Genomic DNA, 14,085 nt, shown 5'->3' with positions numbered 1-14,085 from the left:
TTTTGTATTGCTGAAATTGGATCAGAAAATAGAATCTGAGGATCAGTTTGAGCCTGAGAATGGTTTTGGTGAATCTAAAATGTGAAACTAAGGTTTGAGAATTGTGTTTATGGTATTACTGAACTTGATTGATTTGGATTTTATCTTGATTAGAATATGACGGTTGGATCTTGGAATATTATTTATGTACCTTGTGTTTTGAATTTGATTTCGATTTTGTTAGTTCGGAAGATCTCTGGAAGTGTGGATTGTGTGTGCCGAACGAGTTTCCATCACGTCGGGCTTTGGCAAGGAAGGTAGCGGAAATGAAGAAAAGGCTTGGCGTTCAAGCTCAAAAGTAACCTTTGAACGTCGCTCGTCCCGTTGGCGCTCGAAGATTTGTAATTTTCTTTTCATTGCATGTCGTTTCAGTTACGTAATTATAATTGTTATAGTTTAGAATTTATTTTCGTATAATTGTATCGGTTCATAAATCCTAGGTTTTAGGATTACCCCGTTTAATTTGTAAGACCCGATTGTGGTTAAACTTGGAAAAATTATGAAAACGTGGGATCTCCGGTTTTGGAATTCTAGTGGGTTGAATAAGAAATTACTCGAGTACCGTGTTATGGTACGAGATTTTCACGTCTTACTTAAGGGAACTAAATTCTAGAACTCAAGTAACTGTCGAGCTAAGTTCTCGAGCGTAACCCGAAACTCTACTCTTCTCGTAGTGAGTCTTAGTTCTTTATTGAACGGGTTTGGAGAAACGAGCAAGGGCGAGAGTCGCAGCAAGGAAGCATCAAAGCTTCAGATTTCGGGTAAGTGTGGAGACATATGTCGACTACTTAATAAGAGAATAACATGTTTTACGTGCATCTTATTTGTTAGTAAGTGAAGACTAGGTGAAAGCCTTCAAACTGACACACTAATAAGATTAAGGCTTCGACCATTGTTTCTTGAAAATGTAGCTTCGGGTTCCGATGTCATCGCCGCTAACCAGCGAGAATGAAAATGAAAAAAAAAACAAATTGTGACGAAGAGAAATTGCGATGCGAGAGAGTTCATTCAAATCAAACGCCCTTATTTTACACGTCGTTTCAAAATCCCGACTAACTCATATTTTACTACTATTTCATATTTTTTTTTATTTGTCGTAAACATTATAAACACTATGTCTTAATTTTTTTTTCTTTTTTTGAAGCATAAACACTGTCATAGGAAATAAAATTCTAAACGTCATAAATATCAAACGCCCTTCTGAAACACTAATTACACCACATATATTTTTAGCCGCTGTCATTTTTTTTATGATGTTATGTTTACTGTTTATTACCTTATTATTTTATCTTTTTCTTATTTGTTTCAATTTTACTAAACACCACCATTTCATGGAAGACCCGTACTCCCAATCGATTAGTAACGCACAATGAAAAGATAAATTTCATAAAGTGGACTTCAAATGGGTCAAAATATCAAAACTAGACCCCTTATTTTCAAAATATCTAAAATTGGACTTTTGATTAAAAAATAGACAAAAATACCCTTAAGCTTATTTATCCTTCTATCTTGTATAAATCTCATCGTACACCATCATAAGTCATCGTACACCATCATACACCATCGTAAGTCATCATACACCATCATAAATCATTGTACAACATCGTAAATCTATATGAATTTCATCACATACCATTGTACAATATCATATTCCATCATAATTTTTCTCAAATTCAAAACCCTAACTTTACCGAATGCATTCCAAATCATCTATAAGCAATGTAACAAGAAATAAACAAGAAATTATTATCTTTTTCATCATTTTAAGGGGATGAGCTCAAATCCACGCGAGAACGTCAAACCCACGGAAATTTTCATGAAATTTGGTGTGTGAGAGGGAGGGAGAGTGAAAATGAGAGGAAAAAAGAAGACATACAACTGTTTATTTAGTCTGAAGGGTATTTTTGTCCACTTTGAAACAAAATTCCATTTTTAGATATTTTGAAAGTAAGGAGTCTAGTCTTGATATTCTAAAACTTATGGGGACCACTTTATGAAATTTCTCATGAAAAATGACTTACGCCCGGTTCAAAATAAGAAAGAAGATTTAAGGGGATAAGACGCAAAAAGTCTTGCAAGAAGAAGTTGGATGAAGCGATTGGTTGGCCCTCTACAATTCAAAGAGGGCCGGCCACAAGGGTTGGCCGTTTGCCTTTCCATAGGGCCGACCTGCAAACAAGGTCCAAGAGGTTGTGGCCACCTACGCCGGCACTCGGCTTTCCCTTGGAGGTCGACCAACCCAGTCTACCCTCGATGAATTTTTAGGGACGTCTTGAGAGGCTGACTGTAAAATAATTTACTTTTTCCTCCTAAATTTAAAGCTTTAGTGAAGGTTGGTAAATAGTTACATTGGAAATTGTATATTTAAAGGCTGCAAATAATAGTATCTTCAATTGTTGAGAATTACCCCATAAATGAAAATATACATATATATATATATATATATATATATATATATTTAAGGTTTAATTAAGATTTCAGAATGATGTTGAAAAATTCTAGTTGGTCTTGAATGAATTTAATTTCCCCAACTAGGAGTTCCAATGAATTCAAGAGAGTAAATGAGAGCCTTGAGAGTGAATATAATTTCCAAAATGCCTTATGTACGGAGTTCTATTCCAACAATGAAAATTTAGTTTTTTTTGTTTTAATTAAGGGTCCATTAGGAAAATAGCCAATTTAAACGTTTGACATTGCTAAATAGCCAACGTTTCGTATATCTTAAGTAAATAGCCACAAAGATGATGTGGCCCTATCAGAAAATTTCATGCTTTCCAGGTTTGTCCCACCTTTTTATTTTCGAATTTTCATTTAAATTTTGATTATTAATTCAACAATTTATTTGCGGCAATTTTTTAAAAAAATTGAATTTTAAATTCTCTCCAATATTTCCAAAAATATAGAAAGCAGTTATTTCTACATTATTTCGTGGATTCCTGATAGCATATTAATGTCCAAAATATACGCAACAGTTATTTTTCTGATTTTGTGTCTTTAAAATCGTAGCTCACATTTATACGTATTTACAGATATTTACAGAATATTTACAATTATTGACACATATTAACAGATGTTAACACATTTATTCTACGTTTTTATTTGAATATTTTTGTGAGTCATTCATTTAAATTTGAATTGTGTTATGTGTTTAAATTTAGAAATCAATTATTTAGTTGACTTAACCGTGTTAAGAGGGGCGATTTATCAAATTCATTTAAATAGCCAACGTTTGGCGGGAATGATATGTATGGGTATTCTTGTAAAATTGCGCTTGTAAATAAAAGGCAGTGACTATTTACCTAAGATTTACCAAACGTTGGCTATTTAGCAATGTCAAACGTGTAATTTGGTTATTTTCCTAATCAATTGTTTAATTAATTCAAAATCTCTCGGTCAAACACCATGATGCCATGTGGACTAAACACATGTGAACATATTAAAAAAAAGAAGAAGTGAAAAGATCTTAAAAAATAACAATTATTAAAAGAAAATATTAATAGATAATTAAAAATATTATCCATTATTTCGGTAGCGCAACCTAATGAGCTGGAGGATAAACTTGATAGAAAATTTACACCATCAGTTTTTTAGTTTGTTAATCCACTTCAAACTTAACGAATATGGAGGACTAATTGTTGGGGTGAAACCTTATCCTGGTTCAGTAAATAGTAAGATTAGACCTCAAATGAAAAAGCATGCCTAATATCAATAAGAAAAGCCTAACTCAAGAGAGAAATCAGTTGGGACTGGCCCACCTCGACTCTTAATGAAAAGCGTGAAGTTCAAGTTTGAATCACGAGATGGAAGTAACAGTTGTAATAGATATGCTAAAAGATTAAGCTATCAATATGAGATGAACGTTAGCTTTCAAATTCATGATTGTGTTAATATAGTGTTGTAGTATAAATGCATGACACTAGTACAAAAAAGACCTTTGGGTGCGACTTTTTTCGCACCCGCACCCAAAAGTCAATTTTCGCACCCAAAGATATCTTTAGGTGCGACTTTTCTGCACCCGAAAGTCCGCACCTAAAAGTCTTGGGTGCGAAAAGTCGCACCCAAAAGTCTTGACTTTCGGGTGTAACTTTTGGGTGCGACATTTAGGTTCCGCACCTAAAGTCGCACCTAAAAAGTCACCAAAAATAAAAAAAAATGGCGACCAAATCTCTCGGCCAAATAACCAAATCCCTCGGCCGAAACACAACCCAATCCAAATATCCAGAATTCACAAAAAAAAAATAATCATTACAGCCTCAACACATCATCAAGCAGAATTCCTCAATTCATAAAACACATCCAAAACTTCATACGGCCAAGTCCACATATTACTCAAAATTCGTCCGAAAAATCTAACAAAATTCAAACCATGCCTTTCAACCCAAACATTAAACAATTTCATAATCACATCACAAAATCAAACTCAACACACGGCCAGCGTAAAAAACACACAGCCAACACCAGAAACACACGGCCAGCGTCAACTGATTTCCACAAAAGCCCCAAATTCAAGTTACAAACCCTAAAAAATTTGGGGCTGAGGTCGAGGGTTCTCGAGAGGCCGCTCGCCGCGGGAGCAGAGGCCGGGAGGGAGGTTGCCGGTGAAGGCGTTGGAGCTGAGGTCGAGGGTGCGAAGGGCGGTACATGCAAAGAGGAAGAAAAAAAAAGAGGAGTCGGAGTTTGCAGCTGGCCGAAAATTAAAGAGGAAGAAAAAAAAGAGAGGGAGAGGAAACTCACCTTAGGACGCTCGATGGTGGTGGTACCCGTCGGTGGTGGTCGGAGAGAGGCTCGGTGGAGAGAGAGGCTCGGTGGACTGGTGGTGGTGGTAGGAGGGAACTCAGAGAGAGAGAAAGAGAGAGAGAGAGAGAGAGAGAGATAGTGAGAGGCTCGGAATGTGAGAGAATTAATGAAAATCGCATTGAAAATTTATTTTATATCATGACTTAGAATTTGGGTGCGACTTTGTCACACCCAATGACACTTTTGAGTGAGACAAAGTCGCACCCAATGACCCGTGTCAGTACTTTTGGGTGCGACAAAGTCGCACCCAATGATATTTGTAAAAAGAGGGGGAAAATTTGGCCGCGGAAAATTTTAGGACATTTGGGTGCGACTAAGTCGCACCTAATAGTTTTGATAACGTATTGGGTGCGACTAAGTCGCACCCAAAGGTTTTGAAGGACTTTTGGGTGCGAAAAGTCGCACCCAAAGTTAAAAAAATCAGCGAAAATTTTCCAATGCTTGTTTGAGTTTTCGGTGCGAAAAGTCACACCTGAAAGCCTCATTTGGTGCGAATTTTGGGTGCGAAAAGTCGCACCCGAATGTCTTCCGCACCGGAAAACAGTATTTGTAATAGTGTGAATGTATGTTGTCAAAAAAAAAAAAAAAAGGAATGTAAGGCTAGAAAAATATCAACATTATTGTATGTGAGACGTTTGTACTCAATTATATTGTCATTCGAGCTCGGTTCATTAAGTTATTTTGCTAATTATGGTGTTCTTCAAGTTTCTTGTTCCAATTCATTTTTCGTCAATTCATTTTTCGTCAATTCATTGCTCTTATTATGTATATCGATTACATAATTATTTTATATATACTTGTAAGTTCAATTCAGCGTTTTAGATAAGAATTTAGATCCCAAAATAATAAATCCAAATCGAATTTTGTTAAGATTTGTAATTGTTGACGAGAGAAATCCTACATCTTTTTAAAAATAAATATAAGGATTAACATCGAGTTGGTTTGGTTCAATCCGATAGCGCGGTCATCAAAATTTAAATTAAATCGAAAGACTTGTGATTTTGGTTAGTAAGCACCCGAACTTCTTAAAATTTTAAAAAGATGATTTGATAAAAATCGCGATTTGATTTGAACGAGGAGGATGATTTGATTTAGTAGTTCTTTAAAATAAAATAAAAATTACACATGTCCTCATCGTACTCAACATTTTTTCTTTCTTAAAACCCATGACCGCAATTTCCATTTAAAAATACATTTTTTCTTCGACATTTTTGTTTTTCATTTTTCCACGGCATGATCTTTACATTGTATAAGAGAGTTCATTACAGAGACAGAGCTCTCGTCACAGTCTAAAAATGGAGATCTGAGACTCTCAAACAATGAAGGTCCAATACTGGGACAACGTCTCTCACAGAGCAGCTTTGGCTTCGACGTTGTTTCTTCTGTTGCCTCTCCTTTCGCCGAGTCTCTTCTCTCCTCTCTCCCGAGCCTTCCCTTCCCTGTTTTCTGTAATTTGACCTAATTTCTCTTCCTCTTTCCTCGTTTTTCTTTTTCGATCGATGATTTATAATTAATATTCGTTTCGAGTGACAATGGCAGGAATGGAACGCTCCAAAGCCCGTGCACGAGCGTCTCTTGAACCACGCTTTGCAAGGAGAAACGGTGAGTGGGTGATTGCGTAGAGAAATTCAGGGTCTGTGTTGTCCACGATCATTGATGTGCCTTTTTGCTTACGTTGGTTGGGTTTCAGTCTGTTGAGCAACAGAAGAGCCTTTGGTCTCCTTTGCCCAGCCAAGGATGGAGACCTTGTCTTGAGCCGGAAGCTCCCAGAGATTTGCATTGTGAGTCCTTTTTTTATTACTTTCACAAATGGTATTTACCATTATCTATTCAAACTGGGTAATTAACACCATTCTGTGTCTTTATCTTTAGTTCTTTGAGTTGATTGAGGTTTTCCTAGTCTGCACGTGTAAAATTTATTAAATTACGTGTGCAGTGTCTTCTTCGACGAAACCCTGGATGTATGTTCAGGTGTTCCTTGATGGGGGTTTGAACCAGCAAAAAATGGGGGTTGGTAAATTTACTAACAAAGTAGTTCCTTTACTTAAAAAAACAAAAAAAAAAACAAAAAACAAAAAAACAAAAAAAAAACAAAAAAAACAAAAAAACAAAAGATGTGTTAGTTTGTGTTAGTCGTTCGTTGCTGCATTTTGTTTGTGGATGGTTAAAATATCTGATGTCAACTTCATTTCTGTGATGTATGTGGAACAAGATTTGTGATGCGGTTGCAGTTGCAAAAATCTTAAATGCAACATTAGTCCTCCCACATCTAGAGGTGAATCCGGTCTGGCAAGACTCAAGGTAAATTTGTTGTAGAAATTTGTTAACAGGATTCCTATCCCGAAGAAGAGTGGATGATGCTGATCTATACGCTCTTACAGTTCGTTTGCCGAGATCTTTGACGTGGATCGCTTTATTGACGTCCTACGCGATCATGTAACCATAGTAAAAGAGCTCCCTAGTGAGTTTTCTTGGAGCACAAGGGAGTATTATGGGACGGGAATACGAGCAACTAGAATCAAAACCGCACCTGTTGAAGCTTTACCTGAGTGGTATCTGCAGAATGTGTTGCCTGTGTTGCAGAGGTTGGTCTGAGTGTTATATATGCTGTATGTTTCAATAAAAGAAAAATATATGTTTTGCAACCTTATGAGGCAGTGTAACAGAAATTCTTTATCGACCTAATCAGGTACAGGATTGTTGCCATCGCCCCATTCTCACACCGTTTGGGTTTCAAGAACTTGCCTCTTGATATACAGCGTCTTCGCTGCAAAGTGAACTTTGAAGCTTTAGACTTTGTTCCTCATGTTAAGCAATTGGGAGAAATTGTTGTCAATAGGCTTCGTCAGTCTCCTACAAAAGACCAAGCTTCAGAGTCCGAGTCCATTCAGAAACTGGGAGCTGGGAAGTATGTTGTGTTGCATCTCCGCTTTGATAAGGTGTGATCACTGTCTTCTTATGCTGTAAGAACTGTTTTGACATATTATTTTAGTTTTATATCATTCATTTATTTGGTTCCTAGAATCATGGTTTCCTTGATGTTAACTAAAACTTCTCATTATCTTTTTAAATATGACAAGCCTGCATATATTCTCAACCTTATGGAACATTCATACAGATTTTGTATGTTCTAAATCTAAATCTTTGCTTTGTGTGGCCTGGCCTAATTCTTGCAGGATATGGCTGCACATTCTGCCTGTGATTTTGGTGGGGGTAAAGCCGAGAGATTGGCTCTTGCTAAATACCGTCAGGTGATCTGGCAAGGATCTGTATTGAACTCCAAGTTAACAGATGAGCAATTGAGAAAAACCGGCCGTTGTCCATTGACACCCGAAGAGATTGGATTACTACTTACAGCTCTGGGCTTCAGCAATAGCACCCGCCTCTATATGGCTTCCCACAAGGTTTTTCTTAAAAAAAAAAAGACCTAAAATAAAAAATTGGAAATTGCTATGAGGGCCCAATGATTAATCTGCTGTCTTGAAGGTTGATGTACTGTGGTCTTTCATTTTCCAGGTTTATGGTGGAGAAGCGAGGATTTCAGCTTTGCGCAAGCTATTCCCTCTGATGGAAGACAAGAAGAGTCTTTCCTCGAGAGAGGAACGGGCTAGAGTTGAAGGCAAAGCCTCTTTATTAGCCGCAGTCGACTACTATGTCAGTGTGCGCAGCGATATCTTCATATCTGCATCGCCAGGAAATATGCACAACGCTGTGGTAAGGATATATTCCTACTACACATCTTTATAATATGTTTCCGCATTGTAATCCACGGATGACAATAGTGTGACTTCTTGGTTCAATATCGGATTTTTTTGGACTATTAGGTGGCTCATCGGACCCTTTTGAACTTGAAGACTGTAAGACCAAACATGGGATTGTTGGGGAGGCTTTTTTTGAACAAGAGCATGGGGTGGTCAGAATTCCAAGAGGCAGTTGTGAATGGGCACAAAAATAGACAAGGACAGATCAGGTTGAGAAAAGAGAGGCAATCCGTATATACATACCCTGCTCCTGATTGCATGTGTCATTCATCTTCAATCCAACTCTAGAACAAGTTTTGATTTTTTTTTTTTTTTTTTTTTCCTTCTCTTTATAAGGAATCGCAACATCCCATCCTCAAATTTGTTGCTTCCACGCGTTTTGAAGATAAAACAAGACACGAACGTGATGTAAATATTATAGTAATTTAATAGCAAAAGAGTCTGATTGTCCAATAAATTGGTTCACATAAATAATCGACCAAAATCAATCAATTCATACTGGAGAAATTCACGACGATGAGAAGGCAACAAATGCTAGGCTAAGAGAGAAAAAAGAATAATTGCCATAGGGACAATACACCCTATTTACAACAAACAAGAAATTTTTCAGCAGCTTTTAAAAAAAACTCAGCTGCATTCATTTACTGTTATCGACTGGATAGATTACAATTTCGCCGAGAATAAGCTTAACCTAATTTCGGTAATTACGGGGCACTATCTTTGGTGTCTTTTCCAAGAGCAGACGAAGCCCTGCTGTTTTGGGCAGCCATTTCTTTCGGCTCAGGAGGAGAAGGCATGTCTTCCTCTATCGGAAGAGTTCTCTTTGACCCATCTAAAGCAACACCGAGTACCATGTTCTCCTCAAAGGCATGCGTAGACGATGCACCATTTTGCTTCGACTGCGAACTAGACAGCAACTTCGATGTTTCCTCTATCGGAGATGTGTCTTTGAAATCAACCGAGGTTGCCTCTTTCCCAGCATTTCCGGTGCTCTTGAGCTTGGGGGACGAGTCACCATTCACAGAGTCTGGGGTTTCCTGGCTCGGTACGAAATCCTCCGAGTTCTTAGAACCAACTTCGGACTTGGACTTCGATGTTGCTGTGACCAGATCGTCAGTTTTGGAGTCGGGACTCGATGCCTTTGAGTTGTCTGCTGAGGGAGCTTCGGACTGAGCTTCCTTGCGTTCGTTTTGCCGTGAGCGGTTCGCCGTGCCGTTAACTTGGTAAGACGGTTCAATGAGCAAGTATGGGCGGTTAGTAGTTCCCTTGGAGCGAGAATAAATGGTATCGGAAAACGGCACATTTTCCAAGTCAGCCGGGCTGTAAATTTTCTGAACGGTTCGAATGGGAGTAGCAAGTCTGGCCCCATGGTGGCTAACAACTCTAAGAAGATCGAGCAGAATCGCTTCCTGTTCCATTTTCAACAAGATTAAAATTTCAAAATGGCTAGCTAGAGAAGTTAGTGCTTGAAGAAAGTTATAATGGGCCTCTTCTGATATACTTTCTGCAATCAAGCAATATTTACCTTGACACATAGATGCTCTTCAAAATGTGAAGTTTTAACAAAGCACGAAATCAAAATCTGCAAAGCATGGCTGATTATTAGATACCGTGACAACTTGGAGCAGTCAAAATATATAAGAAACTGATGAAAAAGTAAGAAGTCAATGGGTAAGATCATTCGAATAGATATAGTTTTATCCTATTGTTTTATTATTATTATTTATCCTAATATATATATTTACACAAATACGCATGTGTGTAAATATTCTTCTCCTAAAAAAACAAGTGAACGGGATCTTTAATTCTACCTTCAGAGCCTGATTTTCTGGATCAATATTTTCCAAAAATACCCTCCTATGCAACTTTTGCTGCTCAACTTGAGGATTTTTAGCTAAAACCTTTCGCATATCCGCAACAATGTTCTGCACATGGAAAAGAGACAACTCAGTTTCTTGGAAAAAGTGTGAAGAATACACGAACAAAACACCTCGTATTTGGTTCTCACATTAATTTTATTCACATCTAAGTGACTGATGGCTATGTAAGTCTTAATGCGCCAATGAGTCTTCTGGCTGAGATTTCTCACAACATTTACAGTGAACTTGTGATTCGGAATGTGAACAGCCTCTCGATCATCACCTCGAATAATTGTTGGTGACCACCAACCCACGTGCTGGAACAGCATTTAACATTAGTCCTGATTTTCAGATCTTAGTGGTCTTCAGAATGAATGTAATGAAAGGAAGAACTCAATACTGAGAAGAGAACAAGTACAAACCTCAACAGTACCAGAAACTTCGTACCCTTCAATCTTAGTCTGTATCCACTCGTTCACAACGAATGGGCGTGTGGCGTGAATCATTATACTTGAAAGGAAGTTTGTTAATATCTGAATCAACAAATACAAATAATGAGTTTCAGCCCTATAAATCAAGTAGTATAGTCCAGTAGAAAACAAACTCGAATAAAATTTGAAGCAAAAGAAAGATTTGTACCTCACGACCAGCAAGGGTGATTAGCACAGTACCAAAACCCCCAGCAGTTACCCACTTCTGGGTAGAAAATCCAAGTAACTCCATAAACAACGATACTGCAGCGACCCACACAGCCGAATATACTGCTTTTCCAGCGAAATCAAAGCCCATCTACAAAAGTAATGATATAAATAGTCGTGAGTAACAGACATTCTCACATTTTCTTGATCAGTACTCATAATATGACTAGTTATCACAAGTTTACCAAATCTTGAATGATACTTCAGACAATTTTGATGTGTTTGCTTTTATTTCTAACTCTTAAATATCGTAGTAACCAAACACCATAATGAATACTGGTATTTCTAAACATCATGGGCGTTTTGACGACGTAGAAAAGTAGAAGAGATGATTACATGGAACAAAAATTTAATTCCCAAGATAAGTACCACAAAAAAAATTAAATTTTCAAGCAAATAGTTTGACAACACAAGTTTTATAGCATACATTTCCTGCATCACTACCCTCGTTTAGCTCCATAAAGAATTTTTGTGCTTGTTGAATCAAGCTGCAAAGAAATAGTAAGGATTCAGAACCCCAAACCAGTACAGTAGGATAATCACTAAAAGACTGTACAAAGATATACACGACTATATTGGCTCCCGAACAAGGGAGGTTACTTGTAAATAGCATTCAAGCAAAAATGGATATTGTACAAAACTGCTCAATTTAGAACTATACTCACCTTGATAAACAGAACGAAAATGCTAGCACTGTTGATAATGAGCGTGTGAAACTCAAAAGCCGCTGTTTCACAGCCTGACTGGCTTGCGAAGGCAAGACCACAGGATCCAATGCTCTGAAATACAACCATAGACATATGATGAGGTCAAGTCTAACAAACTGCAATGTATTTTAATATAAGAAGACAAACCTGCAAAAAAGTAATGCTCCGCTCCATAAAAGCAAGGGCTGGATGAATTGTGTCACCACATAGCGTGTACTACTCTTCTTCCAACTATTATCCGTCCTCTGCACAAGACAGCCATGGTTACAGTTTAGTAACACCGTAATCAAAATCAACCAGACTTCAAAACTTAAGTATCAAGAGAAAATATAATTTATACATTAAAACAAATCACTCTGGCAAATCGTATGAGTGGTCCAAGACCCCAAGCAGCAAAAGCAATGACACCAATGGCCGGAACTAATTGTGTAACAGGGCTTCCTTGTAGAGCACCGTGTGATCTGCATAACGTCGGTGAGCCATTCTCTTTAGGCACTATATTTTTTTCGGATATAGAACCAGATTTAAGAACAAAAAGAATGGCACTGAAAGCTCTGACCGTAGAAACCATTTCTAGAACCTCAATCATTTTAAATTTAACCGGTGTAATTTGATAAAGCAGATAACCGCAGTTTGACTCTTTCCCTACAGATAATAGAAACCTATTTTGTATTCCATTATCGGATGATATCAAAGAATACCTTGTAAGAAACACAGCAGCGGATTTTAACAGAGGAACCTCGTTTCCTCCAGGAAGTACAGCAGTACATCTGCATACTAAAACGTTACATCTGGTAGTCACAGGAGCTATTGGACCCCGAATGCTTCCCAGAAGATGGAGACTCCACGTATCTTGTCTCTGAAACCAAAACAGATTGAAATTTCCACGGCTTTAGATACTAAAAATACCTATCCTTACGCGGATACTTGGCCATCTTTGTTAGAAATTGAGCATATATACAAAAAAAAAAAAAAAAAAAAAAAAAAAAAAAATATCAAGTTGTTTAAAGAAAAAAATGACACCAACCAATTGCACTTGACTCTTTGCTGCAACGAACTGCCAAAAAGGAAATGAATTAGAGTCTTGTTGCATTGAGTGTGATGTGAAACATACATAACCCTAATAACATACATTGTAGCGACCGTAGTGACCACAATGGCGGTTATGAATTCTCAAGTCACGAGACAACCGCATCGGAGCAGGATGAGCCATCATAAAATCGAGATTCAGATGCCACTGCGATTGTTGTTACGGTTGAATGTTAATCTTTTGAAACCCAAGATTGGTCCTTTCTTAACTCCCGAAAATGATAATTGTAGTAGAAAAGATTCTTAGGAACCTGTCAAATACAACAAACTTGTGAATTTAAAAAATTTCGGAAAAAAAAAGAAAGTAAAAGAGGGAATAAACATATATCCCCTTACGAACTCTCTCATCAAGTTTCCGTTTGTCCACTGGTAAATGTGTCCAATATGTCAAAATAGTTCATTGAATTTCAATTTAATTAATTTCGGACTTTTTTTAGCTATAGGAAAAAGGGACAACAAAAAGAATTTCAAGTTGAACTACCCAAAGATATAGGTAAGCACATTTCAATATTATCACACTAAAGCTCGAATCTATGAGCTGCAAGAATTTCCTACAAGGAACCCTACTACAAAAACACCAATTCGATATTTTCTAGCACAAATTTTTTAACCCAAATAAAAAATTAGAGCAAAGTTTAATCGGTTGAATATAAACCAACTAAAATATTAGAAGAAAGAAACGCAGAAATGAAGAATTTAGCGAAACCTGAAACAAAAATACCAGCACCGAAACCAAAAATCTCAAAGACCAAAAAAAATCGCCCAAAAACTGTAAGAGAAGAGAACCTCTGAATTTCTCCTCAGAAACTTATAGATCTGTGAAAATTCTCACCTCAATGAGGACTTAAAATAATTTCTTAGGACTAACTTTCGTCTTTGAACCAACTGGTTTGTTTGTTCTGATGAGAGAGAGAGAGAGAGAGAGAGAGAGAGAGAGAGAGGGTTGGATTATGCTAACGTGCGCTGAGATGGCTTATGGTACTCGGCTGCTATGCAACACGTGGTCAAATTGGAATTTCTCGAAGCTCATGTTGACCCCACTAATTAGCATTTTTATTCTTATTTATTTTATATTTTAAGTTTTAATATAATTTATGTGGCGCATGGAAGGCGAAGATTTGGAGTGGATATTATT

General features: G+C 37.2%; 2 protein-coding genes across 2 annotated transcripts; one reads left to right on the top strand and one right to left on the bottom strand.

Moving 5' to 3' along the window:
* The first annotated feature begins 6,055 nt into the window (after positions 1 to 6,055).
* Positions 6,056 to 9,054, top strand: LOC149390607 (O-fucosyltransferase 31-like). Its single transcript, XM_089618919.1, has 10 exons — positions 6,056 to 6,284; positions 6,376 to 6,438; positions 6,527 to 6,617; positions 6,773 to 6,846; positions 7,049 to 7,137; positions 7,218 to 7,421; positions 7,526 to 7,775; positions 8,013 to 8,240; positions 8,353 to 8,550; positions 8,661 to 9,054. Exons 1-10 carry the CDS (start codon positions 6,156 to 6,158, stop codon positions 8,883 to 8,885), a joined length of 1,551 nt encoding a protein of 516 aa, XP_089475045.1. The 5' UTR covers positions 6,056 to 6,155; the 3' UTR covers positions 8,886 to 9,054.
* A 14-nt stretch (positions 9,055 to 9,068) lies between these two features.
* LOC149390606 (mechanosensitive ion channel protein 3, chloroplastic-like) lies at positions 9,069 to 13,779 on the bottom strand. Its single transcript, XM_089618918.1, has 14 exons — positions 13,657 to 13,779; positions 12,994 to 13,201; positions 12,889 to 12,918; positions 12,563 to 12,720; positions 12,202 to 12,322; positions 12,009 to 12,106; positions 11,820 to 11,933; positions 11,582 to 11,642; positions 11,096 to 11,245; positions 10,879 to 10,989; positions 10,606 to 10,773; positions 10,409 to 10,522; positions 10,123 to 10,179; positions 9,069 to 10,006 (listed from the first exon to the last, which is right to left on the bottom strand). Exons 2-14 carry the CDS (start codon positions 13,075 to 13,077, stop codon positions 9,302 to 9,304), a joined length of 1,971 nt encoding a protein of 656 aa, XP_089475044.1. The 5' UTR covers positions 13,078 to 13,201; positions 13,657 to 13,779; the 3' UTR covers positions 9,069 to 9,301.
* Between the last annotated feature and the right edge of the window lie 306 nt (positions 13,780 to 14,085).

The sequence above is a fragment of the Urtica dioica genome, chromosome 7 (assembly GCF_054948205.1).
Source record: "Urtica dioica subsp. dioica isolate 48M chromosome 7, U.dioica_male_clone48M_v1_H2, whole genome shotgun sequence".
Taxonomy (NCBI): Eukaryota; Viridiplantae; Streptophyta; class Magnoliopsida; order Rosales; family Urticaceae; genus Urtica; species Urtica dioica.
This window is presented reverse-complemented; position numbering and strand designations above follow the sequence as displayed.

Excerpts from the sequence above, each read along its gene's own strand:
- LOC149390607 (XM_089618919.1), top strand. The coding sequence starts at position 6,156 with ATGAAGGTCCAATACTGGGACAACGTCTCTCACAGAGCAGCTTTGGCT. Across the intron at positions 6,847-7,048 it reads TGAACCAGCAAAAAATGGGG|ATTTGTGATGCGGTTGCAGT; the intron begins GTTGGTAAATTT and ends ATGTGGAACAAG. Across the intron at positions 7,776-8,012 it reads TGCATCTCCGCTTTGATAAG|GATATGGCTGCACATTCTGC; the intron begins GTGTGATCACTG and ends TAATTCTTGCAG.
- LOC149390606 (XM_089618918.1), bottom strand. The coding sequence starts at position 13,077 with ATGATGGCTCATCCTGCTCCGATGCGGTTGTCTCGTGACTTGAGAATT. Across the intron at positions 12,323-12,562 it reads GCTGCTGTGTTTCTTACAAG|ATCACACGGTGCTCTACAAG; the intron begins GTATTCTTTGAT and ends GACGTTATGCAG. Across the intron at positions 10,007-10,122 it reads AAGAGCATCTATGTGTCAAG|GAAGCGATTCTGCTCGATCT; the intron begins GTAAATATTGCT and ends AAAATGGAACAG.